The sequence below is a fragment of the Trachinotus anak genome, unplaced genomic scaffold (genome assembly GCF_046630095.1).
Source record: "Trachinotus anak isolate AG129_WGS33_773 ecotype Australia unplaced genomic scaffold, CSIRO_AGI_Tana_v1 ptg000002l, whole genome shotgun sequence".
Lineage (NCBI taxonomy): Eukaryota > Metazoa > Chordata > Actinopteri > Carangiformes > Carangidae > Trachinotus > Trachinotus anak.
In genome coordinates, this window is record NW_027273853.1 from 2017053 (window position 1) to 2044463 (window position 27411).

Consider the following 27411-nt stretch of genomic DNA (forward strand, 5'->3'; position numbering starts at 1 on the left):
ACATGCACACACACACACACAGTCGTGGCTCAGCTCACTGCTGCTTAAATATTCATACAGATAATTTATGAACTCAGCTTAAAAGGTATTTCATCAGTAAACCTGTGTGTGTGTGTGTGTGTGTGTGTGTGTGTGTGTGTGTGTGTGTGTGTGTGTGTGTGTGTGACAGAGAGTGACAGAGACAGGGAGACCTTAACCTAATCAATAATGAAGTGAATCACCTGCAGGTCTGTACTGTGTGTGTGTGTGTGTGTGTGTGTGTGTGTGTGTGTGTGTGCTCTCCTCCACAGAGACATGGAGAGCACATGTAGAGACAAAAAATGAACACACACACACACACACACACACACACACACACACACACACACACACACACACACACACACACACACACACACACACAGGATTATGTGGCCTCTCCTACATCACCAAGTTGACTCCACATATCGATGGTGGACTGAGCTGGAGGTCACTGATCCTCAATAATCCTGATGGGCCCTGTACCAACCTGGTCTCTGTTTACATGTTCATGCTGTTGATGGACATTCATAGAGTCAAGATGTCTTTATGGATATTTCTTTCATCTCATCTCATTGTTTCTCATGTATTTTATATTTTAAAACTTAAAGTGTTAGGATTAGACCCCTGTGTTTCCTGTGTTCCCTGTGTTCTCCTGTGTTCTCCTGTGTTTTCCTGTGTTCCCTTCCCTCATGTGTTTGTTTATCCCCAGTTTGCTTTTTGGTCTGTCTGTGTGTGCGTGTGTGTATGTGTGTACTGGTCCTGTCTCTGCATCTGACTGCAGTTTCCTCATTTACCCACCGCCCCACCTGTACTATCACTCTGTGATGTCACAGTCAGCTGACTACCTTGCTTTGGACCTGCAGTGATTCGTTTCCTCTGTGTACTCCAGATTTCTGCTCCTGTCTGCCGGTTCAGCTCTGCCCGTTTGTGTGTTCTTCTTTTGTGGATTATCTGCCCATGGTTGTGAAGCCTCCACCCTGAGCACTGCACACACACTCCAGCCAGCCACCACATGGATTCATCCCCCATTATCACTCTGTCTACCACAGACCTGGCCCCCTCTTCAGCTCCAGGTCAGAGGACCTGCAGGTTTGGTCTCTTCAGTGTTGGTTCTTCATGTTTCTGAGGCTAATGTTTGTTTTGTCATCAAGTTCGTGTGGTCAGAGAGAAACAGGTGAAACTCACTGGATGATCTTTCTGCAGCTGCACTAAGGCATATCTGACCTTCTGCCTCACTAACGGGGCCTGGGGGGTTTACTGGGCCATATGTGAGTGCATGTGATGACCTCCCCCCCCTCCCTGTGGCAGCTCAGTGTGGTCTGGTCTGTTCTCAGCAGTGGATCTGATCTTTGAAACAGGATCACTGAAACTGAGAGCCCCCCAACAGATGATGAAGGTCAAGGGCTGAAAGCAGCCCAGTGGTACTTCTGTTATTGAGCTGATCCTCTAACAGGGTCAGGGTCTGCCACCAGCAGCAGCCTGACTCCTCCCGGGGGGGTCAGGGCCCTTAGGACCTGCATTGAAACATGTGACCTGCTGCTGGAGACTTCACATCCATTACAGCCCATTATTTTACAGTCAGCAGAGTCACAGGACAGAGCAGGTAGGAGACAGGTACTGCACCTAAAGCCAGCACTCTCAACCAATCAGGATCCATCCACACATCCACATCCAGAGTCCAGGGTCACATACAGAGACCACATTCAGATCGAGAGACCAGGTTCAAATGATCCAGAGTGATGTTCTGGCACACACACACACACACACACACACACACACACACACACACACACACGCACACACACACACACACACACACACACACACACACACACAGAAGTGACGTTCTATTAAACAATCATGAGGTTATTAAACAGATCAGCTGATTCAAACAGAGCAGAGGAGCAGAATCACTGGTTGACTGGTCAGACTGGTCAGACTGGTGGTCTGTGAGGGAGCAGGTGGTCCAGGTCAGCAGCAGCAGATGGTCCCAGCTGCCTGCTGGTCCAGATGGAGACACCAGATCCCCTGAACAAGGACACACATGATTCCTGTCTGAGTCAGCAGCTCTGAGTTCACATTTCAGCTCTGCATCATACAGAGTGTTCTCTCTGTACAGAGTGATACAGTGTTCTCTCTAAGAACAGGTGGAATGATACAGAGTGTTCTCCTTAAGAACAGGTTCAATAATACAGATTGTTTTCCCTAAGAACAGGTTTAGTGATACAGTGTTCTCTCTAAGAACAGGTTCAATGATACAGAGTGTTCTCCCTAAGAACAGGTTCAATGATACAGTGTTCTCTCTAAGAACAGGTTCAATGATACAGTGTTCTCTCTAAGAACAGGTTCAATGATACAGAGTGTTCTCCCTAAGAACAGGTTCAATGATACAGTGTTCTCTCTAAGAACAGGTTCAATGATACAGAGTGTTCTCCCTAAGAACAGGTTCAATGATACAGTGTTCTCTCTAAGAACAGGTTCAATGATACAGAGTGTTCTCCCTAAGAACAGGTTCAATGATACAGAGTGTTCTCCCTAAGAACAGGTTCAGTGATACAGTGTTCTCTCTAAAAACAGGTTCAATGATACAGAGTGTTCTCCCTAAGAACAGGTTCAATGATTGTGTTCTCCTTAAACAGTCGTTTGTGCACATCAAGGTTGCATGAACAAATCTATTGTTCACAAGCATGAAAAACTCAAGTGAATGCCAGAAAAGTAAGTGTCACATGAATTTGCTTTACGTGCCATCTCAAAATGCCAGCAATGTTTTGTTTGAGTCACTTTAACCTCAGGATGAAGTTAACCTCAAACCTTTTTGATGTTTCGCCATGAAACAGGAAGCTATTTTTACGAACTCCATCTACCAATGTGATCAGACAGTCATTACATTTGGTGTATCTCATCTCAAGGTCTTTGCGATGTTACATTGTAAAGGTTTTCAGATGTCATTGAACAGCTTGCCCATAATGGTGTGCCAAATGTAGAAACAGAAAGTTGCATCTATTTCCATTGAAATTGTCCAAATGGCCCCAGAGTTGGTCAGATGATAGTTAGCACCATGATAATGCTTCACTGTGAAAATGATGAATGTCCATTGAACAGAAGTGGCTATCCTGGCATGACATTTTCACTGTGTCCTGTGACAGAGACGATGGCTCCATCGTGTGGACACAATTTAACATTGCAAGGGACAATGCAGTGGATTCTCTGGCTTGAACTCTACTCTTTATTGTCCAATCTTCCTCCTCTTCCATAAGTTTCACTTTTGATGGCAGTCTCACAGTGAATACAATACATCTGCCTACTAATATGAAGTCACAGTGACAATGTCACCAACTGAAAACAGGAAGTAACTTTTGAGTCACAGCCATCATTTGATTTACATGACATTTTCATTGTCTGGTCTTTGTTGTTGTTGTTTGTGGCCTCTGGCTCTAGTATACAAGATGTTATTTTCACTGAACAAAATGTATAGTGAAATGCAGAGACCTACCCCTGATCAGTGCAAACAGAAACAGACTGAAAACACAAAGAATATTGCACTTCAAAAAATATATTGCTCCTAAAATAAAATAATAACTTCAATTCATACAGTGAATTGAATTCAGAAATACAGTGCTCTACTGTTTGGGCTGTAGTTTATAGTAAATATTGAAATAGAGTGTATATTAAATTAGTGTGGCATTAAAATACAGTTAAAATTTAAAACAGTCAGATGACATCAATCCACAATTTAGGAGCAAACACAGAGTGAGTGCAGGAAATCTAAACCCATGTCAGTTTTGGGCAAAGCACTGGGTATGACATGACACAATGCATGAGCTGTACTGATGAAATTGGGCGAATGTAGGTGTACATTATGGTCAATTTACCATATAAATTTACCTTGTGTATACCATTTATAGTGCAAGCCTTTTTTATGGAGCCTTTTTTTATGGATTAACCTTTATTTGATTATTCAATTCAATTCAATTTTATTTCAATTCAGTGTTATTTGTATAGCACATATTACAACATATTATTATGCCAGTAAACAAGAAAGTAAAGGGAGGCTTTTACAGAAAAAGTCAGAATTCTCCATTTAACCAAATAAAACCTTATAGGAGACCATGTGGGAGTCACAGTAGGCATGTAGCATCTGGTCCACAGGGCTGTAGTTCAGGGCATAAATATTTGGAGACATCTTGTGGATGAATATGCCAATGTTGAACTTCTCTACCCCTGTTGAGGTGTCAAACGAATAGAAGATCTCCTCCATGTGTTTGTCGATGTACCGCGTTGCATACAGCACGCCGCAGGCCATGAAGGTGTTGGTCACCCCCTGCTTGTAGACTGGGGTGTGCCAGGTTTGGCCGAGCGTCGGTGGTTCACCCTCCTCCAGCTTGGACAGCACCAGGTTGCCAAAGTCCTGTGTGGTGGTGTAGATCACCCACACACCAGACTCATCTGTTGCCAGGTCCAGGTCAGTGTATGGGTAGCATTCATCAAGGCGGCAGAAGTTACCCTTTGAGTTAAATCTGACAAAACAGAGACATGCTGTTGGGTGCATGATGTTTATTTTTTTATTTCTCCTCACATATAAACATAATGTCTGTATCATAGAAATAGATAGATAGATAGAGAGAGAGAGAGAGAGAGAGAGAGAGAGCAAACCTGGTGCCTTTGGGTAGTTGTAAGGTGGTAACAGTTTTAGTGGTGAGGTTGAATCGGCAAACTGCATCTTGGTTGTAACAGTTGTAGTATAAGGCCTCTCCATACAGAACAACATTAGGACCCTGGACAGTGTTGGTGGTTGGGTTGGAGGAGTGAATCTGGACATTACCTGGAAATAAAAGAGGAGGAAATACAAATGGATGTAATCATAAGTGGTTTGGTTTGCTGCTAGAAATACTCACTTCAGCAGTTCAGCAAATGCATGTGCATCCTCTGCTAAAAATAGACCCCAACAAATACATGATTTACTCCTGGATGTACAGGTTTTTTGTGTCTTTTTACCCCAGTGTGAACAGTTACACAAGTTCACAATTGCTGCAGTTATGAATGTCAAGGGTCAATTAGTTGACTTTATTAGCACATTTCACCACTGCAGTGCTCATTACCCCAAGGTTTGTGTACATTTGATAAAAATAAATAATAAAAAATAAAAAATCTGAGTCCAGAATAAAAAATAATAAAAACATGCCCCCACAGACAAAGTCTCTACTGAACTGAAATGTCGGACATTTTCACAACTATAACAGCAGCTCTTTACCTGGGACGCTCACCCCAACAATGAGAGAGCTCAGGCTGGAGTAGAGACGGACGTAGTTGGAGTATCTGTTGCTGGAGGTCATCAATACCAGCCAGTACCAGTTCTCCTTACCCGCCTGTGGTTTGGGATCCCGACCCCATGCTCCATACATATAGGAGCCAGGATACTCTCCTTTTGTGTACACCCGGGGCCCCGTGATGTTCAGGAACTGTCTGTGTGGACACTTACCTGAGGGGGAAATGTGCAAAGAAGGAAAGAGAAAAAAAGTCTGCAAATAATAGGGATACTAGATGAGCACAGCTGTGGCGTGGACTATGAAGTGAGCTTATCATTTCCAGGATAACTGATATCTGATATCTGATAAAAGCTACAATCAGGCTTAGCATTCACATGGGTGTCAACTTGGTAAGTCAGTCGAGGTCTCCTACCCAGTCACAAACATGTCAACTCTACTGACAGAGGAGCAGCTTATGTTACAAACTGAAGAGCAAACAGTAATATCAGACAAATATGAAGAAGCATGCAAAGATTTGAGCTAAGGTCTTCAATTTGAGGGTTGACCCACTAATATCAACATTAGTAAGACCTGATCAAACAGGCCTTATCAAAGAGTGTCTTTAATAACAACTGGATGTGTCTGATCATAGCATTTGATTGGATGCACCATGAACCTGTGTTTGCATTGGCTATTGAGCTGATTAGAGCTACCCGAGTGATTATGGGCACCATATCTCTATGTATATGACATCCTGCTGCACCTAGTAGAGACGGATACTACCAGTCACAGTGTATTATTGTCTCCAAGTGTCCCTTCACTGTGGTTTTGAGGTTTACCATGTTGGGGCTCAGTGGGTTGGATGGTTGGGTGAAGTCCATTCCTGCACTGATCCAGATCTGTCTTCAGACGCTGGTTGTCTTGTTTACTCATCACCACTTGCATAGTGTCATACCTTTCCAGCTCCTGCATCTCAGCTTTCAGGTCCTCCAGCTGAGAGACAGCAGCACAGATGACATCACAATGTATTTTTTTGTCTACAAATATCAGTGCATTTGAGTGCAGTATCACCTGTCATCACAGAAACTGCACTAGCTTATACACTGAGGAGAGAATATTATTCAGGTAATTTACCAAACTCACAACAATCAATATAAAACATGAACAATATGCCTAACTAACTAACTAACTGTCACCAGAATAAAGACATCTCAAAATTCAAATGAGAACATTTCATTAAATAAGGGGTTAGATCAATAGGTTTGTTTGTTTTTATTCCTAATCTGTAAAAATATTCCGATCAAATCAAAATCTGATCAAATCAGTTTTTTGTTTTTTTTTCCATGGAATGTGGCACTTTCTCCACAAGTGATACAGGAGCTGCGATTACATTAAAATGAATCAAAAATAAAATATAATAATAATAAAACATTGTGTTACAACAACAATGTTGGGTTCAATATGAAGAGAAGATGTTTCAACAAACTGATTTTAAACAGCACTTCCATGATCACTCACAAACAAGTAATTTGTAGTACTTAGTAAGTACTTTGCCATTTACTTCTCTCTCTCTCTCTCTCTCTCTATATATATATATATATATACAAATATATACATATATCGTGTGTGTGCATGTGTACTGCCTCATCACAGGCATGAAAATCAGTTTACTATGTCTGTGTAAAGAAAGCACCATCTCATGGTAAAACCCTGTAAGTGAATGAATGGACGGGTATACAGTGGAATCTAGGCACACTCCCAGGAGGGGGGGCTGGCCTTTGACTGGAAACTGGCTGGCTTTTGGAAAGCAGCTGGTAGGTCTTTGGCTGGGAGGGGAAAATTGAAGTGGCTCCATCTGTATATGTAATATATAAATTATTGCTAGTGCAGCTTCCATATGAATTCGTTTTTCAAAATAAAAGGGCTCTGCGCCACCTCTCTTCTATTCTTCTTTACCTCTTGGGATAAGCAGTGAGCAAACAGCAGATCCAACTGTTTATCATTGTAATTGTCAAAAACTAAATTATAACTCCCTCTCTGGACACCCATAAAAGGAGATTGGTATATAAACATATAGTAAATGACAGTATGACAGTATAGAAATACAAATTTTCCTGGGTCAGCACCATATACTTGTACTCAATCATACAGGCCTATGCTCCTTCTCAGCCACTGCATTCCTCCAGGGAATGTCGTCTGGTGTTGCCATTCCACCTCTCCTAACACCTACGCTACCCCACCCTAACGTCCTAACTGAGCTTGTCCTCCTACAAAAAAATGGGGTGTTATAAATGACTTGTTGGCCATCTAGCACTGACTATGCACTTGTTGCACATTTGAGGGCTTTACAACCAAAACAATGGGCTGAGAGACACCAAAAATCTCTGTATAGCTGTACAACATGTAGTCATTAAATCCACTGGTGATATAAAATATCAGTTATAGTGGCTTTAAAGAGATAAGGAAACTGCAACCCTTAAAGCAGAAGATTCTTCTCCATAAGTCTTTGACCATGAGAATGTAACTGGCATAGACTTTAAAATCAAGAACTCTTAGCATTTGCAGACTTGCATACATTCTTTTAACCAAGCAGCAAGTAAGAAACCAAAAAATGGTGCCTTAGGTTTGCACACAGATGCTGCCTTCGTGAGTAACATCAGTGCTGAGCAGCATGTGTTTGTGACTCTACCTGTTTAGTGGTGTCAGTGGTGAGGTGCAGATTTTCCTGCGTGGTGCTGTTGAGCGTGTCGATGAGCTGTTTGATATCCTTCATTTCATTCTCTATCACCTGCAGGCTGAGAGCTCCGTAAAGCTCTCCATCATTCTCTTTCTCTAGCATTGACACATCTTCTTGCAACTGGGGCAGACGTCGTTCCAAACCCAGCAGAAGCCTCTCAAGCTCCAGAGTCTGGAAGGAGAGCAGGTAGATCACACATCACTCAGGGCTCCATTAGCATGACAGGAGTCTAGGCTGAGTCAGTTTTGCAGCAGCTGAGGAGGAAGCATCAGTTCTTTACAGTCTGGTTTAGATAATAACATCACTAGTTACCTTCTGGGGGGTGATCTTGCTGTTACATTTTGATGCATTGCTCTCTGCTGTGCTGAGTTTGCCATGAGGGAATGCCGTCTCAGAATAAGTCAACTCACACGTACACTTCACATCACGAGTAGCTGCCTGAAATCAGTAAAAGAACAAAAATACTAAATACCATATGAAAATATATCTACCCATGGGCAGTGTATGGTACTTTGTAATAAAATTTAAGGAGATGAAAGTCATTTAAAAAAAGGATATTAATCAGTACATTGCCTGTGTTTTCTTACCTGTAGGGTGAAAGTGAACAGAGCGCAAAATGGAACGATCACATACAGCATCATAGTGAATCAAGGAGCAGAGTGAAATGAAACAATTTTGACTGCTTTTCACTGTAGCAGCAACATCTAACTTCTCTCTAATCTCTGCACGAGTGAATCACGTGTGTGTGTGTGTGTGTGTGTGTGTGTGTGTGTTGTGTCTTCAGCCTTGTGGTTGGGATTGTAGAAACACATCATTTTTTATGTGAAGGGAAATGCAGTCATTATAGATGCTGACAGAAGTAACATTTTAAGAATCCTAACTGGTTCTACAAAAAAAAATTATTTACTAAAATCTATATTAAAAAATAACTCATTAAGCAAAACAGCAAACCTGTATTCATAGTTTTACTTTTGTAATTTTTTGAAAGTATAATTCACAACAAAATAGACCTGCAGCTGCCCGCAATTGTTTTCTATAATCAGCAGGTCAAATGATTGTGTGTAAGGTGTAACGTGTCACTCTTAGTGACAACCCCAAAGGAGTTATCACCAAACTTTGCTGTTCCCTTACAGCGCCTTGTAATATCTTTAAGCTTATTTTTTTATGACCAGCAGTTTTACAGTTTTGGTTTACATACATACATACCACGCTCATCAGTCTCATTTCCAGCAGCTGCAGACAGCTGTTTTCAGTGAAGAAGCTTTGATGAACTAACTATAACTTGCTAGCTGGTTAACGTACTGGAGAGGTATTTTTCTGTTGGAGCAATCTTAGGATTGTCAAATGTTTGGGCAAGTATAGCAAGTTTCTACTCGCTCTACTTTAATGTCTATTTGCTATCAAAAGTGTTGCAGAACCTCAGATCAGATGCAGAGATGCTTCATGCAAGGGCTTTGGGGGAAATGAACTATGGCTGGAAGACTTAGCCCATATTCCACATTAATCACATCACAGTGAGTGCAGACCAGAGGCTGGGGCTCACATATCTGTAATAACATGTAAGGTGTGCCTTACTGAGACACTGATTTAGACTACACAGCTTAAACAACCTGAGCGTGCAGGTGAGTCAGTGCCACTCTGACGTCCTGACTCATCTGCTGCTACAGCAACAGGTGACTCTTCCTCCACCTCTTCTAGCCTTGCTTGCAGAAGAGGGGGAGTTTCTTATATTCATAGCCTTAGCTGGCTAGCTAACCAGATGCTAACAATAAGCCTTGTAACTGCGGCTGTCTCTGTCTCTATGGTCTATCTCTCTCTCTGTCTCTCTCTCTCTGACAGTGCCAAGTAGTGTGAAGTATATCTGCTGCTTGAATTGCATTTTTTCAATATTAATGTCATGTTATTTTCTCATTTTTTAAAAACAAAATTAAAATAAAGAAATAAGTAAATCTTTGAGATCTGGGGCCTAATATCAGGCCTAACGGTGCCTATGGTGGAGACCAGTGCAGGGCTAGAAGCAGTGTAAATTTTGGGCTTACATCTGTCCAGCTGCCAAAAACATGACTCCAAATGAAAGCAAATGTCTGCTGGATGACAAGTGACTGCTAACATGAGTCACAACAAGCTTTGTAAGATGTTGTGTTTTCAGCTTTTCCAGCATGCCCCAGATAGATGGCCAAAACATGTTTTATTGTAGCTTTCATGATAAGAAATAAAAGTAATGATTATTCAGAGACATGTTGTTTTATTATTTAATATATAATTATTGGATTAGTAACACTGATGCATTTACATTTACATTCACTTATTTGGCAGATGCTTTTATCCAATGAGACTTAAAAGTAAGGACCTTGGCGTAAGTACTAAGTACACTGTTAATGCTAGTTAGTCTTACATTAACATCTAAGCTGTATTTACTCAGCATTTTACAGTCAAGATGGAGTTACTCTTTATATTTTGGGGTAGTTTATCATATAACAATGCAGCACCTTTTACACACTGATAAGTAAAATCTTATATGCAAAGCAGCTATTAAATATAGCAGTCACATAAATCTAGTGAAGTAACAGCAATCAGTGAAGGGGTGTAATGTAATGGGCAGCATGAAATGAGTGTACAGTATAACTGAGAACATAACTGTTCATCTGAAAACCAATCAGTTTTTGTTTATGTTGGCAAAATGTGTCCGTTTTTTTTTTCTTCTTCTTTTTTTATGGGTACACCATTAGAAACAAATGGGAAGAAAATCCAAATGAGGAAGGGAAGCAGTGACTAATATGTGCCTTTCGTGTGTGGATTTACAGAGGTGCAGTGTCTGTGATGACTTTTGTGGTAATAGGATTCAGGAACAGAAAGCAACAACTTTGTCCCAAAATACTCACTGAAGAAATCTCACAGCCACTCAGACTGCACCATTCAAATTTTCAGTCTGTTCAGTGTGTTATCCATGCAATTTGTTAATAACTGCTGCATTTGCTGTGCAAATTAAACCCTTTTAATGGTGCATGCTAAAATCTTCAGTAACTAGCCCTTTTTCTGCACTGGCCCTGAGAGCTCAGCGCACAGCGACTTAAGAAAACATGCAACAAATCAGACAACACAAGCGGATTCAGAAAACACTTTAATAAATTTGACAACACATGCTGCAAATACTCACAACACAACGGAAGTGTTTCCAGCGTACCCACAAGAGCGATGAGGGGGACTCACCTTGGTAACCACAGCTGCCATTGGTTCGAGTCCAACCCGTGGCTTTTTGCTGCATGTCATCCTCTCTCTCCCCCATGAATTTCCTGTTGCCATTGGAATAATTTTAGTGATGAACCTGACTAGGACGCACTTGCATGGATGCATGTAGCCTGTTATAATACATCCATGTGTACTTGTTCTTCAATGCTTTTAACTTCAAAAGTCACAAATCATTGCATCCCAGCCTGGGTCATCGCTTTTTTGTGTCTTCCGGAAACACTTCTGTTGTGTTATGATGTTGTTGTTTGTGTTTTGTGTGTTTTCTTAATTTGCACTGTGTTGAGCTCTTCGGGCCACCATACTTTTCAGCCTTTATAATCATTCTCCATGATAGCAGACAGGAAATTTAAGCACACATTGGGTGTATTAAAAAAAAAAATCTTAATTAATTTGATTAGCTACACTTTAGAAGTGGTGTGGCTCTTGACGTTGTTACCAACTGAAAAAATGTCAACATCTACTGGATAGATTATTGCATTTTTGACAGACCGAACCAACCTTGCAGCTGGTTTAGTCCACTCCTGCAATACGATCAAACTGTTCACAGTAATACAGAGAGATTCAAATATTCAGTTATATCTGTCAGGATACCAAGTGATGATGAGTGAATAGAATATCTAACACTGTTGTGTTGATTGAATCTACGTACCCTATAGCTCGGCTCTGTTAAATGAAACAGCATTTCCCTCCTCCCATCTTCTCATAATACTGCTGATGTGAATAAAGGTGAGCTCATAAATGGCCAATGATACTTGTACAGGGACCATTCGCAGCAGAAGAAAGAAGATTTGCATTGAACATGAAGAGCACCTTGGACAGACGTGGCTGAAAATGTTGGTATCCGTCCACTTCAAAAGGAAAAAATACAGTTTTCTCTGAAAGAAATTGAAACTGACAAAAGTACCTGGCCTCCTGGTGCAGTGTTATGGGTGGGCCTAATGAGCCTGGGCCTATCCACTTGTACAGCTGGCCCATCCTAAATGTCCTTATTTTTACTTACTAAAATAAACATTTAAATACACAATAAAGACTAAAGAATAAATGTTTCCCTAAAAGAAAAGACTACGATCATATGTGAAGTCTGGACCTATCACAGCAGGCCATTTTACAATGGCCTTCAGATGGACGTGAGATGAAACTAACAGCCATGACAGTGAGGAATATTATTTTTCTCTGTTTCTTTGCCTGCTGTTTTTGAGTTGTTTATTCAAGCCTACACCATGACAAAGATTTGACAGCAACGGTTTTACAACATTACAAAAGAAAATGGAGTTAAATTTGGAGTTACAAAGAATTGTGAATAAGGGATTTGGTTTATTCAGACTTTTGCCAACAGCAGATGTAGTCAGTGTCTAAGTTTGTGACTGCAAATGTTGACTCTCACCTGTCTGGCTTTGCTCAATATGTTGACTCTCCCACAAGACACTTGATCTGTTGTATGCAAACATCAAGGAGGCTTATGCTGCTTCGGCTCTTCAGCTCTTCAGCTTCAGCTCCTATGACATCTCCTTCACACTGCTGCGACCCTGACACTGCAGCTGCAGATTCCACACTGGGGTCAAGTCTCCTGTCCCTTACAGTGGATGAGGTGAAGGTGGAGCTCAAGAGGCTACATCCTGGAAAGGCAGCCGGCCTGGATGATGCGTGCTTGAGGCTGGGCAAGGACTGTGCAGTTCAGCTGGCTGAGCTTCTCCAGAAGATCTTCAACCTAAGTCTGCAATAAGGGACGGTCCTGGTCCTGTAGAAAACATTATGTCTTGTTTCGGTACCTACAGTAAGACGCCCAGCCAAGATAAAAGACTATAAGACTCCATCTTCTGAGGCTACAGGTTGAACATGCACAAGACCCCCTACAAGTTTGCTTGCAGGGAACATATTAGAGTGGATGATGCCGTCCTCTACACGCTCCATTGGGCCTATTCTTACCCGGATGAGCCAGGTAGTTATGTGAGGATTATGTGCTTTGATTTTTCAAGTGCATTTAACACCATCCAACCCCCCATTCTCAAAGACAGGCTCGAAGGGATGGGTGTAGATCCCTCCTTCACATTCTGGATTGTGGATTACCTCACAAGAAGACCACAGTACATCAGGTTGGGTAAATATGTCTCAGGGACAGTGGTGAGCATGGTGTGTATTGGGAATGGGCAGGAAGGAGAGACCAGGGATCTGATGATGACCTTCAGTGAAGGATTAACAAGAACTGCCCCCTGCTGAACACCTCCACAACCAACGAGATGGTCAGTGACTTTTGCAGGTCTAGACTGTCTAGACCTACACTTCAGCCAGTTAATGTTCAAGGAAGGACATTGAGGTGGTGCACACTTATACACCTAAATACCCAGGTGTGCACCTGGACAGTAAACTGGACTGGTCTATGCCATCTACAGGATGAGGCAGAGCTGGCTTTTTTTCCTCAGGAAGCTCAGGTCCTTTGATGTGTGCAGTGAAATGCTGCACATGTTTGATCAATCAGTGTTGGAGAGTGTTCTTTTTTATCCTGCAGTCTGCTGGGGCAGCAGCAGGTCACATAAAAACTCAAAGAGACTGGACAAGCTGGTTAAAAAGGCTGGGTCTGTGCCTTGAAGGAGTCTGGACTCACTCAGGACTGTTGTGGAGAGACTCTGTAAGATGCAGCCATCCTGGACAACACCAACCATCCTCTCCACAACATCCTTCAGGCCAGAGAAGCAGCTACAGCAGCAGCTAACGTCTCATCTCTCTGCTGCAGGACTGAGAGGTAACAAAATCCTTTGTTCCCTCTGCCATCAGACTGTTTAACAACTCAGACAAAGGCAGCGGATCATGACACAGACTCAAATTAAATACATGAATAAGCTACTGGATAATTATGAATTCCCCTATAGGGATAAATAAAGTATTTATTATCCTATCTTATGATTAATAAAGAACAGGAGAGATTTTGAGCCATAGACCTGGAGCAGTGACTGTTCTTTCTGCTGTTAAAATAGCAAAAGCGATATAGACATGCCCCAACTGGGTTTGCGTTACATGCTTTAGACCATGCACTTTGGATAGAGCAGGTTTTCATCCATCCATTATCTAGACCCCTTATCTGTATCTGTGTGGTTGGAGCCAATCCCAGCTGACATTGGGTGAGGGCGGGGTACACCCTGGACAGGTTACCAGTCTATCACAGGGATACCACACACACTCACATTCACACAGACAGGTATTTTAGAGTTACCAAATAACCTAATGTGCATGTGGACTGTGGGAGAAAGCCACAGAACCCAAAAGGAGCTCATGCAGACAGGGGGAGAACATGACAACACACAGAGAGGCCCCAGGCCCAGGGTTTGAACCCACAAATTTCTTGCTGTGAGGTGACAGTGCTAGCCAATACAGCACCACTGTGCTGCCCAGTTTAGTTTTCAGTGCAACATTATTTTACATAACACAATGAGTGAAAATGACATGGATATGGTGACATATAATTTCACTTTATTTATTTACAATGTTCACAATTGCACATTATTACAGGAGAAAGTGGAGGCTACATGTGTACTACATAGGCTAGCCATAGCAGAAATATTTAAAGATATCTAGATATCGCACGAGACCACCAGCATCTCAGACGCTTCCTCAGCCACACCTCCGGCTTCTGTTCGGTCACCCTCTTACTCCCCGTCCCCTCCTCCCTTCATGCTCTCAGTCAGCAAGGTGTCACTGAGCCAAGTGAGAGCTGCCGTTAAAGACACAACAAGCAGCATAACTGGATAAAGTTACACCGTGGACACATGAACCAACAAAAAACAATCTAACCACAACCATTAGCCCAGTTTAGTGATGCTGGAATATGCTCCACAGCAATGCTGACAGTTAGCCAGCTAGCAATTGCACCATTTGCTAAATACATTCATAATATTGGTAATACTGGTCAGCTAATGTTATCATGCTACTGTAACCGTCACTGATGAAAACTGTAACATTATGTAGTATTAAGTTACTTACACATGGAAGAGAAGAAAGCCAGTTCTGAGTCAAGTTGGAACCCTTCAACAGTGTGCAGGATTCTGCATCTCAGTATAGACGAAGCAGCATTTGCTCCACAGTCATACTGGGAAAGGAAGTCAGCCTTGGAATCCACAGTTGCACAAATGACACTTAAGGTGAAGTGAAGACACTGGAGCTGGCAAAAACTTAAAAACCTTTCAGTCCACCAGCCTTCTGGGATTTGAGCCAGTAATCCCCATGGACAGTTGGCCTGTGCTCTGGTCTCATGTCATGTCTGAGCGTTGTCCCTTTCACCTGAACCCTGCATGCTGCACTGTCATCTCGGGTGTCGGTGGAGCCTGTGTGTTTAAACATGGGGAAAGCCAACATTTTAATGGGAGGTTAAACAGTAACAGTGTTACTGTATCATAGTATCTTGATTATTTAACTTAAGCTGACGAATATATTTCCCTCTGGAATATAGTAGAGTGGAAGTATAAAGTAGCATAAAAAGGAAATACTTGGTTCCAAGCCAATGCTGCGGTTTAGCACTGCCAAGGTCCTGATTTTAAAACCATGGTGTTGTCTGACAAAATCATATAAGTCAAAGACAAAGATAGTGCTGTGATTTCAGCTAAAATAATCACTCACAGAGAAAGTTTGAAGCAACAGAATACCTCCTTTATTGTTTTGCTCTCACGTGCACAGCCTGCACATGCATAGTTCTCTCATCTGCCATGTGGACTCTCTGCCTCTCGGCCTCCCACTGAGCAGAGTAGACACCAGGGATCAACCCACTGTGACGTCAACCACTGGTTTGTGAGCTGCCATTTTGAAGCCTGGAGTTTGTAATTTGTCCGTCGCCATCTTGTTTTTTTTTTAACCAGAAGAAAATATATTTGGATGAGAAGGTGGAGCTGAGGAGGAGTGAGGGGTGGAGCTGACCTGCCGCTGTATGTGGTACAGTCTGTCAATCACATCGTAGCCCCGCCCTAATGCATACCCTGCTTTATGGTCTATTTTCCTCTAAATGGACACTAATTTTAAAATGAACATCATGTTGTTTTGAAGAAGACTTGAAACTAGAGACTGAGACCATAAACTCATCAGGAAAACGTTGACTGAGGTAATAAATCAGAGAGAAGTAGAGACATTTTCCCATAGACTTCAATAATTCAATTCAATTCAGTTCAGTTTTATTTCTATAGCGCCAAATGATAATATACATTATCTTAAGGCACTTTACAGGGTAAGGTCGAGACCTTACTTTATTATATTATATTATAGAGAAAAACCCAACAGTTCCCACAAAGAGCAAGTGCTTGGCGACAGGGGGGAGGAAAAACTCCCTTTAACAGGAAGAAACCTCCAACAGAACCGGGCTCAGGGTGGGGGGCCGTCTGCCTCGACCGGTTGGGTTTAGGAGAAGATAGAAAGAGGGGGAGGGGGAGGAGAGGGGAGAGAAGAGAGAGAGAGAGAGAGAGAGACCAGGAACAGCTGTGTAGGTAATGGTGTTATCAATAATAATGATGACAGGTAACAGTGGTTAATAGTAATGATGAGTAGTGGTGGATCTGGATCCTGCTGCTCCAGAGGCAGAGAGACCTGCAGAATGAGGACAGAGAGAGGGAGAGAGAGGAGAAGCACAAACTACGGGGGAGAAAAAAATACAAAGTTAATGGCATGAAGTCATCGAGAGAGAGAGAGAGAGAGTAAGAGAGAGAGAGCGCCCAGTGAATCATGGGAATCCCCCAGCAGTCTAGCTCTATAGCAGCATAACTAAGGGATGGGTCAGGACATACCCGAGCCAGCCCTAACTATAAGCTTTACTAAACAGGACAGTTTTAAGCCTGATCTTAAAGGTAGAGAGGGTGTCTGCCTCCTGAACCCACACTGGGAGCTGGTTCCACAGGAGAGGAGCCTGATAGCTGAAGGCTCTGCCCCCCCCATTCTACTCTTACAAACTCTGGGAACCACAAGTTGACCTGCATTTAGAGAGCGAAGTGTCCTATTGGGAAAATAGGGAACTATAAGCTCTCCAAGGTACGATGGTGCCTGACCATTAATGGCTTTGTAGGTGAGGAGGAGGATTTTAAATTCTATCCTGGATTTTACAGGGAGCCAGTGCAGAGAGGCTAACACAGGAGAGATGTGATCTCGTTTCCTAGATCCTGTCAGTACTCATGCTGCCGCATTTTGGATCAATTGGAGGCTTTTTACTGAATTTTTGGGACATCCTGACAATAAAGAGTTACAGTAGTCCAGTCTTGAGGTAACAAATGCATGAACTAGTTTTTCAGCATCCTTTAGACATAGAATGGGTCTGATTTTAGCAATATTGCGCAGGTGGAAGAAGGCTGTCCTAGAGACTTGCTTTATATGTGAAGTAAAGGACAAGTCCTGGTCAAAAATGACACCAAGGTTTCTGACTGTAGCACTGGAGGCCAAGGTGATGTCATCCAGAGTCAGTATATTATCACATAGTGTATCTCTGAGGTGGTTTGGGCCAATTACAATAACTTCAGTTTTGTCTGAATTTAAGAGTAAGAAATTACTGGTCATCCAGGTTTTTATGTCCTTAAGACAGACCTGAAGCTTGGCTACCTGGTTAGTCTCACCTGGCTTCATGGATAAGTACAGCTGGGTGTCATCTGCGTAACAATGGAAATTTATCTGGTGCCTCCTAATAATGTTTCCTAGAGGAAGCATATATAGAGTGAAAAGTATTGGTCCTAGCACAGAACCTTGTGGAACTCCATGACTGACTGTAGTGTTGATAGAAGAGTCATTATTAACATGAACAAACTGGAGTCTATCTGACAGATATGACTTAAACCAGCTTAGTGCGGTTCCTTTAATGCCGACCATATGTTCTAGTCTCTGTAATAGAATCTTATGATCGATGGTGTCAAATGCGGCACTAAGATCTAGTAGGACAAGTACAGAGACAAGTCCATTGTCTGAGGCTATGAGGAGATCATTGGTAACCTTAACCAGAGCTGTTTCTGTGCTGTGATGGACTCTAAAACCTGACTGGAAATCTTCAAACAAACCATTCCTGTGCAATAATCACATAACTGGTTTGCAATATTCTCAAGGATTTTGGATATTTTTATTATCATTATGACTATTTATTATTATTATTGTTGATAACCCAATTATCTATAGTATATACAGCTGTTCCTGGTCTCTCTGTCTCTTTTTCCTCGCTCTCCTCCCCATCCCCCCTTTCTCCTCTCAGCCCAATAACAAAGTAAGGTCTTGACCTTACCCTGTAAATTGCCTTGAGATAATGTATATTATGATTTGGTGCTATACAAATAAAATTGAATTGAATTGAATTGAATTGAACCCCAACCAGTCAAGGCAGATGACTGCTCACACTCAGTTTTTCCTCCCTCCTGTTGCCAAGTGCTGCTCTTTGTGGGAACTATCCCACTGTTGTGGGAAAGGTTTCTCTCTATAATTAAGTAAGGTCTTGACCATACCTGGTGCCTTAAGATAATGGAAAAAGAAAAATCACATTTCTACAACACAAATTTATATTCACCTTTTTCTCATCTTTGCTTGGTTCATGTTTTATATAATATCATATCATATCATATCATATCATATCATATCATATCATATCATATCATATCATATCATATCATATCATAATGTTTTATAATTCGACCTAGTTGGCCCTGAAACAGTTATTTAAATGAAATTTAAAGGGTAAATGTCTCTCTGGAAGAAGTGTTAACAAAGAAAAGGAGTGTTGTGTATTTTGTATGTAAAATTATATTGCATGTAAAATCTAAATCTGAAAAGTAACTATCATTGTCAAATAAATGTAGGCCAGTGGGATAAAAAGTACAATACTCACTCTGAGTTGTAGTGGAGTAGCAGCATAAAATGGAAGAAGTAGATATTGCAAAAGGGAAATAATAAGCACCACAGAAAGAAAGGGGGAGAAATGGGAAGCTCCTGGGTTTACCAAAAAGGCTGTGAAACTCAACGGTTTCATCTTTTTAGAGTTTCACATCCATGTAAGTGGTTTTAAGACTATGTCAGCAAAAAGTGTGTTGTGATTGAATGTATTAGAGAAAAGAGGAGGGCTAGTAACTCTAGCACTAACGGCATCAGTCACTGTCAGTCCACTGTTCATGTCTCCAGCTCTAAATATGCTGCTGCTCCTACTGCTGCTGTCACTTACAGTGAGTTACACTTGATTTCCCACTCATACTAAGTTAAGGATAAAAGTGGAAGATATAGCACTTCATGACTTTTTTCTTGGCTTTTTTGGGTTTTTTTTGTTGTTGCAGTCTCTACACTAACCTTTGCTATCTGTAAATCTCGTGCATACAACTTAAGTGTGATTTTTTATGATTTGATTTATTATATTCTATATTTTCTACATGTGTGACTGCAGGATGATGGCCAGGCTCATCATCTGTGGGGTCGAAAGAACAATGGCTCATGTGTGTGTGCAGTAAACTCCAGCATGTGGTTGTTCCCTGTTGTGAAGTACGAGGCTGTGCTGGAGCAGGTTCTTACCTGTGAAGGATCTTTGAACAAACTGCAGGAACAGGTATGAACTGAGGTCAACCAGCATCGTTTTACAGTGCAAGTCTTTGAGTTAGACTGGGCCCAGTCCAACTCCACCTCTGACTTGATGTATTGTATGGATACAGTGATAATGAGAGATACTGTGCACATTTTGGATTCAACAATTACAATTATCATGATTACTATCTGAATTTCAGACCTGACTTGCATGTCTTGCATGACTATGGGAAGGTACAGTGTCCATTGAAATGAGGAAAAGAAGAAAATTTTAGATTATATGAACTTGGAAAAAAAACCTGACAACACACTGAGTTGTCAAGAAACATCACAGGAGTCTCTGTCTGTGTTGCATTGCAGGTAAAGTTGTCCAGGCACCGGCTCCCTCAGATCTATGCCCTGGTTGAAAATGTGACGGCTCGGCTCGAGCCTTACCAGTATCTGCACCACCAAGGAGTATACACAGCCTTGTCTTTGCGCCTGCTAGGACAGGAGCTCAGCCAGCTGGAGACAGACATAAGTGTCATCCACAGCCAGTTTAACAATCCCCAAACACAGAAACTCTCCAAAGAGGTACGTCAAAAACAGCTAATAGCAACATAAAACAGAAAAGGAAAACATAATCTCAATAACTCAAGGTTATTATTATGTTAGGTTATGGTGTCATTTCATCAGACAAAAACATAAAAAACCCCACTGATATTTTGTAATAAATATATCCAGAGAATAAATATGATAATATGAAGAAATATAACTGAAAACACATGTATGTCTGTTATCTGTCTGTATGCAATGGTGTGTGTGTATATTTATGTTAGGTGGGTAAATTGCGTGGAGCTGTAGACAGAATGACAACGTCAGACACAATTAACATGAAGACTGTCAAAGAGGAATTGCGCTACCTGAAAAACACTGCTGAGTCCTGCAAGTCCATCCCTAAAGACTTCAAAGGTAAGTGTCTGTGTGTTTATGTGTGTGTGAACATTATTTTTATTCAGGTTTTCTTACATGTTTGAACCACGAATACATCCACACTTAATTTCTTAAAAATCCTAACTGTTTAAGAAGCAGATCCTCTATACCAGGGACTCTCAGACTTGAAATTCAAAGGTCCAAATCTGATTTCTAGATAAGGTCAAAGGTCGGGAACAACTAATGATAAGCAGATCCCCTTTTATTAAATTTGCTTACAACTTACAACCAAAAGAAATGGCACTGTTTGCCTACAATTGTTTGCTTGTGAACCTAAGCCGCTCTAACTTTTGACAGTAAAGTGTAATGTATACTGTAGTGTTTTAAGAAATTTTAACTTAAACTTGATTAATTTAATTAGTTTTCATGCTTCAACAAATAAAATGCCTTTTTTTCACACGAGAATAAACATATTAAACAAACTGAACTTAAAGTGCAACAAAACAAGACACTGTGACATCAAAATGATTGAGGTGAAAGTTACAGATGCCCTGAGACTGTGAAAAAAGTCACTGTCTGCCTCCCCTCAGTATCGTGGGGACACTGCTGTTCAAAGCGACCGTGCTTTGAGTCATAGTGGGGTTTCACATGTCCACCCTTCACCACTCCAACTGTCTCAAATCAGCAAATCAGACACATGGGCTTCGTGCTGGACTGGGGCAAAATACATGCACACTTCTCCGTCCACTCATCTTTGAAACTCTACCTTTCTTTTTTTAGATTTAGATAATGCCATGGCCACGTGACATAACGACCTCCTCCTTCTCCGCTGCCTCTCTGATGACGTCAGCGACAGAGGACGCTGGTGTCAGAATCAGAATCAGAATCAGAATCAGTTTTATTGCCAAGTATGTTTTCACATACAAGGAATTTTTTCTGGTGATTGGTGCAATTGATCAGCAACAGTGGGGCTCTCTAGCCTTGTTGATGAGGCTAATAGCAGATGGGAAGAAGCTATTTTTGTGGCGAGAGGTTTTGGTCCTGAAGGACCGCAGCCTCCTGCCAGAGGGGAGTGTCTCAAAGAGTTTGTGTCCAGGGTGGGAGGAGTCAGCTACAATCTTCCCTGCACGCCTCAGAGTCCTTGAGGCGTACAGGTCCTGGAGGGACGGAAGATTGCAGCCAATCACCCTCTCAGCAGAGTGGATGATACGCTGCAGTCTGTTATTGTCCCTCTCCGTGGCAGCAGCGTACCAGATGGTGATGGAGGAGGTGAGGATGGACTCAATGATGGAGGTGTAGAAGTTCACCATCATAGTCCTTGGCAGGTTGAACTTCTTCAACTGCCTCAGGAAGTACATCCTCTGCTGAGCTTTTTTGATGAGGGAGCTGATGTTCAGCTCCCACTTGAGATCCTGTGTGATGGTGGTTCCCAAGAAGCAGAAATGCTCCACGGTAGCCACGGGGGAGTCGCACAGGGTGATGGGGGTGGGTGGGGCTGGGCTTTTCCTGAAGTCCACTATCATTTCCACTGTCTTCAGAGCGTTAAGCTCTAGGTTGTTCTGCCTGCACCAGGTCACCAGACGGTCAGTCTCCCACCTGTAGGCAGACTCATCGCCATCAGAGATGAGTCCAATGAGAGTGGTGTCGTCTGCAAACTTCAGGAGCTTGACAGACTGATGGCTGGAGGTGCAGGTGTTGGGGTACAGGGAGAAGAGCAGAGGAGAAAGAATGCAGCCTTGTGGGGATCCAGTGCTGTTGGTCTGGAAGTCAGACACGTGCTTTCCTAGCTTCACGTGCTGCCTCCTGTCAGACAGGAAGTCGGTGATCCACCTGCAGGTGGAGTCAGGCACTCTCAGCTGGGAGAGCTTGTCCTGCAGCAGAGCCGGGATGATGGTGTTGAAGGCAGAGCTGAAGTCCACAAACAGGATCCTGGCATAGGTCCCTGAGGAGTCCAGGTGCTGGAGGATGAAGTGGAGAGCCATGTTGACGGCATCGTCTACAGACCTGTTGGCTCCAGGAGTGGGTCAGTGATGGATTTGAGGTGGGACAGGACAAGGCGCTCAAATGATTTCATGACCACAGAGGTCAGGGCAATGGGTCTGTAGTCATTTAGTCCTGTGGGCCTTGGTTTTTTGGGGACAGGGATGATGGTGGAGGATTTGAAGCAGGCTGGCACGTGGCAGGTCTCCAGTGAGGTGTTGAAGATGTCTGTGAACACTGGAGACAGCTGATCAGCACAGTGCTTCAGGGATGATGGAGAGACAGAGTCAGGACCGGCTGCTTTGCGGGGGTTCTGCTTCTTAAAAAGCCTGTTGACATCTCTCTCCAGGATAGAGAGAGACGTTCCTTTGGTAGGGGAGGAGGGGGGTTCTGATGTGGCTCTGATGTGGAGGTTGGTGTCAGGCCTGTCTCATTGTCTTTCAAAGCGGCAGTAGAACTCATTCAGATCGTTGGCCAGACGGAAGTCGTTAATGGAGTGGGGGGGTTTAGGTTTGTAGTTAGTGATCTGTCTGAGCCCTTTCCAGACAGAAGCAGAGTCATTGGCTGAGAACTGGAGCTGAAGTTTCTCAGAGTACAGTCGTTTAGCTTCTCTCACCGCCTTGCTAAACCTGTACTTGGACTCTTTAAACCTGTCCCTGTCCCCACTCCTGAAAGCTTCCTCCTTTTGCCTCCTGAGCTGACTGAGCTTAGCTGTGAACCAGGGTTTGTCATTGTTATAACTCCCCCTGGTGCGTGATGGGATACAGCAGTCCTCACAGAAGCTGATGTATGACGTCACAGCCTCTGTGAACTCATCCAGACTGTTGGAAGCAGTCCTGAACACTTCCCAGTCAGTGCAGTCCAAACATGCCCGCAGATCCTCTATGGCTTCACTGCTCCACTGCTTCGATGTCCTCGGTTTACACAGTTTTAGTTTCTGCCTGTATGTGGGAATCAGGTGGACCATGACACGGTCAGAGTGGCCCAGTGCAGCCCGGGGGACGGCGGGATAAGCACCACTGATTGTGGGGTAACAGTGGTCCAGAGTGTTCCCCTCTCTGGTCGGGCAATTAACAAACTGTCTGTATTTGGTCAGTTCGTGGCTGAGGTTACCTTTGTTAAAGTCACCAAGGACAATAACTACGGAGTCCGGGTTGGTCCGCTCCACACACAGTATCTGCTGTGGCCTGTGGTGGGATGGAAACACCGACCAGGATGAATGAGGTGAACTCACGGGGGGAGTAGAAGGGTCTGCAGTTTATGATGAAAGTCTCCAGGTCAGGAGAACAGTGCTGCAGGATCACTGTCACGTCTCTGCACCAGCCACTGTTTCCATAAAAACACATTCCTCCACCTTTCGTTCTGCCGGACAGCTCTGTGTCGCGATCCGCTCTGAAGAGCTGGAAGCCGGCCAGCTCCAGCGCAGAGTCCGGAATCGGTCTCTGTTCTTCTGCACCAGTAGCTGAAGTTCATCCAGCTGGTTGGGCAGTGAACGCACCTTGGAGAGAAAGATACCTGGGAGCGGTGTGCGGAGTCCGCGCCGGCGGAGACGCGCAAGCGCACCGGCACGTTTTCCTCTCCGGCGTTTCACTGCGAGAGCAGCGGTCAGTGACCTCTGACCAAAATGTCCAATAATCCCACAGGTGAGTCGAGAAAGGTGGAAAAAAGATCCACTGGAGCTGTTTCTCTGATGTTAATGAGCTCTTCTCTGGTGAAAGAGCTCCGGAAACCAAGGCAGAAAACTGGATTTACAAAGAAAATAAGGCAAAAGAGTGCGCAGCAACACACCGAGGCAGCCATCCGCGGCGCCATGGCAACAGAAGTCAGTGTCTCACTCTCTCTTACCCACAGGACTGCGCGTTTCAGCCCTTAGCTGACGTGCTAATGTTGACCATAATACATCCATGATTTTAACCATAACACATCCACGATGTTGACACGATCACTGGAGCGCGTCAGCGTTGCGTCATACGTGCGCCGGCTGTCATCGTTGTCACGGTTACATCTTAATCTCGGGCCAGGATCGCAATAAAAATCGAAAATATGATTTTTACAAAACGAACAAATTATTGATAAGAATAAAACATGTTTTGACTGTGGTGAACATACACTTCATTACATTCCTGATATAACGTGTGGGCTGGGCCGGATTGACTTGGCGTCCCCGGACTGTGCGAGAAAGAAGAGCTGCTGAAGATGTTGATATGCTAATGCGAGTCACCACCACTTATAACTGCGCACTCATGGCAGCGAGCTTAAAGAGCCAGTGCTCCAAGGACTTTTTGCCCTGGGTTTCAATGCATGCAAGCTAAAAGGATAACCTGCAGGCAGTAATCCGATAGAAAACGTAATAATACATTTCAATTTCAATTTTAATTTTGTTAATTCATCATGAAATACAAATACAATATGATTCATCTTTTTAAAAAATGGATAGACAAAATAGAAAAGAATATAATAGAATGCTTTTATTTGTCACTGCACAGCAGTACAATGACATTTAGGACTAAGACTTAATGGTATGCACTCTACCAGGTGAGACACTGAGGCACCGGCTGCATTGTTACACCTAGCGAGGATATTTAGCACATTCCCAGGATAATATTTCATAGCCTGAGATTTATTTAACAGAGATCAGTTCTTTGATGGTGTTTTGGTACAAATTGTTCAGGGGTCTGGAAGTATGGGTCTTCTGGAGTGCAGCACAATGAAAAGGTGGTCAGCTGGGTGGGATAAGTACATGACTGTGTTTGTGGCCTGACGAAGGCATCGGGATCTGTAAGAGGGCATGTCCTCAAGTAAAGGTAGCAGGAGATATTCTGTGCTGACTGAATGGCTCTCTGCAGAGCTGTCTGTACTGTACATCACCTGATCTTAAGTCTCTTCTCATCTCCCTCTTTTTCCAGGCCACCACAGATACTGCCTCAAGGGTCTGATCACCAACATCAGTGATCCTGTCACGACTAAGGTCAGTCCCCACGGTAAGAGCTACATCTCTGGGTCATGGGGCAAACAGGCCCAGATGGACAGTGAGGTGCAGAGGAGCAGCTACTGGGTTCTGCCTCTGCTCAGCGACCACATCCGGGGAAACTCTCTGCGTGTTTATCAGACCTACGAGGACTTCATGGCCTCTGCCAACCACAGGGACTACACCTTTGCTTCATCATACACCCACGCTGACGCCATCGAGGGTCCAAGCGCTGTCCTGTATGGTGAAGCGCTATACTACAACTGTTACCGCTCTGCAGATGTTTGCCGCTATGACCTCAACAGCAGCATCGTCAAACGGGTAACACTTCCAGGCATCGGAGTGGGTTTCAACAACAAGTTCCCATATTGTTACTATGACTGCCGTGCCAACAGCGACGTGGACGTGGAGGCAGATGAGACAGGTCTATGGGCCATCTATGCCACCATCAGTAACCATGGTAATCTGGTGGTGAGCCGGTTAGTTTGGGACAGTGAAAGCGATACACTCAATGTCTCACAGACATGGGAGACAAGACTATTCAAGAAGTCGGTAACCAATGCTTTCATGGTGTGCGGCGTGCTGTATGCCACTCGTTATGTGGACGAATACTGTGAGGAAGTTTTCTACGCCTTTGACACAGCAACAGGAAAAGAAGACAACTCTCTAGCACTGCGACTGGAGAAGGTTGCTAAAGGAGTGGCCAGTCTGAGCTACAACCCCACCAACAGACAGATTTACATGTACAATGATGGATATCTACTGGCCTACCAGGCCCACTTCTAATCTGAAGCGGTCGTAATTGGCTATTTGTTCGTTTGTTCATGTAAGAAATGTATGAGAGAGACAGGAAAGTCAGGGAGAGAGAGAGGGAATGACACACAGCAACAGTCCATCTTAGACAATTGTACAGCATCATGAAAATGCAAATCATATATGTAACAAAAGTAGTAACACTGTCTGGTGTAATGTTGAAAATTCAATAAAATGCAAATAATATAATAAAGAATCAATATCAAGTGTACTTCCACTTCGACTGCCTCTTTATTCTTATAATATATTAAAGGTGTGTGAGGATGGGTGGGAATGTGGTTCTGAAATAAATTTTAAAAAGTATTTTTAATTTAGTAGAAAGCATATTGCCTACACTAATTATAGGAAAGTTTAATTAAGTGATTGAGAATAGCCTATAGTGTGGTGGCTGAACACACTGCTACTACCCAAAACATTTGACATTAAGAGTGACGAGCTGCATATTCAGATGCAGATTCAAAAACACATACAAAAATACAAAACAAATACAACAACATGCTGCAAATGAAAAAAATTGCTGCGGGAAGCCAAAACAAATACATTATCATTATCATTATATTACTGTATCATATATTACTATCATTACAAAATATATAATATATATTCTATATGTATAATATAGTTTATTATAATATATTTCTACTCTAAAGCTGTTTCCACACTGAATTCTGCTCTTAAAGCACACAGTAAATGAACTGCAAGATTTCGAGTACATGATTTATTTATTATTTATATGTTGAGTGCATGAGTGTTAAACAGATGTGTGTTTCAGAGAGTGAGTGAATGAAACTTAATTCTTTAGTTATTGATTATTTATACATTTTTTAAGCTCCATTTTAACAAGTGCACTTAAGTTTCATTGTGTGAAATACAATGACAATAAAGCAACCTGACTTGACTTGATATATATCTCTGTCCTATGAAAGTTTCAAAACCTCCTGCTTTCAGTATGGTAGGTGATGAAACTGTGAATGACATGG

General features: G+C 42.7%; 2 protein-coding genes across 2 annotated transcripts; one reads left to right on the forward strand and one right to left on the reverse strand.

Annotated features, from left to right (window-relative positions):
- Positions 1-3983: 3983 nt before the first annotated feature.
- LOC139627039 (olfactomedin-4-like) lies at positions 3984-8738 on the reverse strand. The gene is made up of 7 exons (XM_071487671.1): positions 8592-8738; positions 8317-8442; positions 7957-8175; positions 6107-6260; positions 5273-5500; positions 4675-4843; positions 3984-4538 (listed from the first exon to the last, which is right to left on the reverse strand). Exons 1-7 carry the CDS (start codon positions 8643-8645, stop codon positions 4103-4105), a joined length of 1386 nt encoding a protein of 461 aa, XP_071343772.1. The 5' UTR covers positions 8646-8738; the 3' UTR covers positions 3984-4102.
- A 10521-nt stretch (positions 8739-19259) lies between these two features.
- On the forward strand, positions 19260-26642 carry LOC139628002 (olfactomedin-like). The gene is made up of 5 exons (XM_071489287.1): positions 19260-19409; positions 19625-19783; positions 20119-20331; positions 20577-20709; positions 25557-26642. Exons 1-5 carry the CDS (start codon positions 19359-19361, stop codon positions 26402-26404), a joined length of 1404 nt encoding a protein of 467 aa, XP_071345388.1. The 5' UTR covers positions 19260-19358; the 3' UTR covers positions 26405-26642.
- The last annotated feature ends 769 nt before the right edge of the window (positions 26643-27411 follow it).

Excerpts from the sequence above, each read along its gene's own strand:
- LOC139627039 (XM_071487671.1), bottom strand. The coding sequence starts at position 8,645 with ATGATGCTGTATGTGATCGTTCCATTTTGCGCTCTGTTCACTTTCACC. Across the intron at positions 8,443-8,591 it reads TGTTCACTTTCACCCTACAG|GCAGCTACTCGTGATGTGAA; the intron begins GTAAGAAAACAC and ends TACTGATTTCAG. Across the intron at positions 6,261-7,956 it reads CCACTGACACCACTAAACAG|CTGGAGGACCTGAAAGCTGA; the intron begins GTAGAGTCACAA and ends GCTGTCTCTCAG.
- LOC139628002 (XM_071489287.1), top strand. The coding sequence starts at position 19,359 with ATGTCTCCAGCTCTAAATATGCTGCTGCTCCTACTGCTGCTGTCACTT. Across the intron at positions 19,410-19,624 it reads TACTGCTGCTGTCACTTACA|GATGATGGCCAGGCTCATCA; the intron begins GTGAGTTACACT and ends GTGTGACTGCAG. Across the intron at positions 19,784-20,118 it reads TGAACAAACTGCAGGAACAG|GTAAAGTTGTCCAGGCACCG; the intron begins GTATGAACTGAG and ends GTTGCATTGCAG.